The following is a 1,033-nucleotide window of genomic DNA, read 5'->3' on the forward strand; positions in this document are numbered from 1 at the left end:
CCACAGTAGACTGAGCAGATCCGTCGCCTGGACCCCGGCTGAAGGGAGTAATAATAGTCTCGGCGAGGCCAAGCGCCTCTCAATGGCTTTCACAGTCCAGTCCGGCAGACGCCCGAGCTGCACAAGGGCCATCGAGACCCGACACATTCGGGGGAACGCTGCCTGATCGAGGTTCATGTCCGACGCTAGCCTTCTAGCCAACAGCCGAGCCGGTCCGTCTGCCACCTCCACTTGTAATGGGTGAGGGCAGAGTACGTGTGATTCGAATCGGTGCTTGAGGATAGCCAGTGTGAAGAGGAGAGTGTCTCGATCAGCCAACGAGAGCAGCTCGTAGACCAAGCCGGATTCGAGGGCATGGACCGCCCTAGCACAGTGTTTAGCAGCGAGCTCAACATCGGGGCATGCTTTAAGGGCACCAAGACAAGTGAGGAATTCCGGGACGGACAAGGTAAGCCACGATAAGGACCCAAGGGCCAGCTCCCAGGAGGTAGGCTCCTCTACTTTAGCTAGTGAGAGCAACTCCAACAGGGGGACGAGAGCCTCTAGTCGGACACTACTGGTGACCATCGACGCGAGGATCTGCCATTCGCGATCACCTGGGCAGGTTCCCAGAGCTCTTGCACGGAACAGCCTCACGAGGTTGGCCGGTGAAACCTCATGTACTCGACTGACCGATAGCAGCTCCTCGAAGATGTTGTCGCAGTTCGTGCCGCCGACACTGAGGCCCAACATGGCTGCATAGAAGAGCGTATCGACTGATGACAACTGTATACGATTGGCGACACGATTCACTAGAGCTTGCATGCGGAGGTCCGGTCTCGTGAGGCCCTCTCGAGATGGTAACGACTCCACTACATCGAAGACGTTCTTAACGGCTCGGTCGAGGTCAACATCGGCACTCTTCACTGCTTGATCGAGACACAGGTCGAGCTTGGGGTGAATAAACACTGTAGAAGTCGACTGGACTAGACTCATATCCTTGGCCGTAGGGAGTAGTGGTGGCGCCCTCATGAGCTCTCGCTCCATGTCGCGG

General features: G+C 57.1%; 1 protein-coding gene across 1 annotated transcript; it reads right to left on the bottom strand.

Annotated features, from left to right (window-relative positions):
- Positions 1-255: 255 nt before the first annotated feature.
- Positions 256-975, bottom strand: Pmar_PMAR001840 (hypothetical protein; the record flags this gene model as incomplete). The annotated part of the gene is made up of 1 exon (XM_002764933.1): positions 256-975. A coding segment is annotated over one exon (720 nt), but the record flags the coding sequence as incomplete, so codon positions are not given.
- Positions 976-1,033: the final 58 nt, after the last annotated feature.

This window comes from Perkinsus marinus (genome assembly GCF_000006405.1).
Source record: "Perkinsus marinus ATCC 50983 genomic scaffold scf_1104296975932, whole genome shotgun sequence".
Taxonomy (NCBI): Eukaryota; Perkinsozoa; order Perkinsida; family Perkinsidae; genus Perkinsus; species Perkinsus marinus.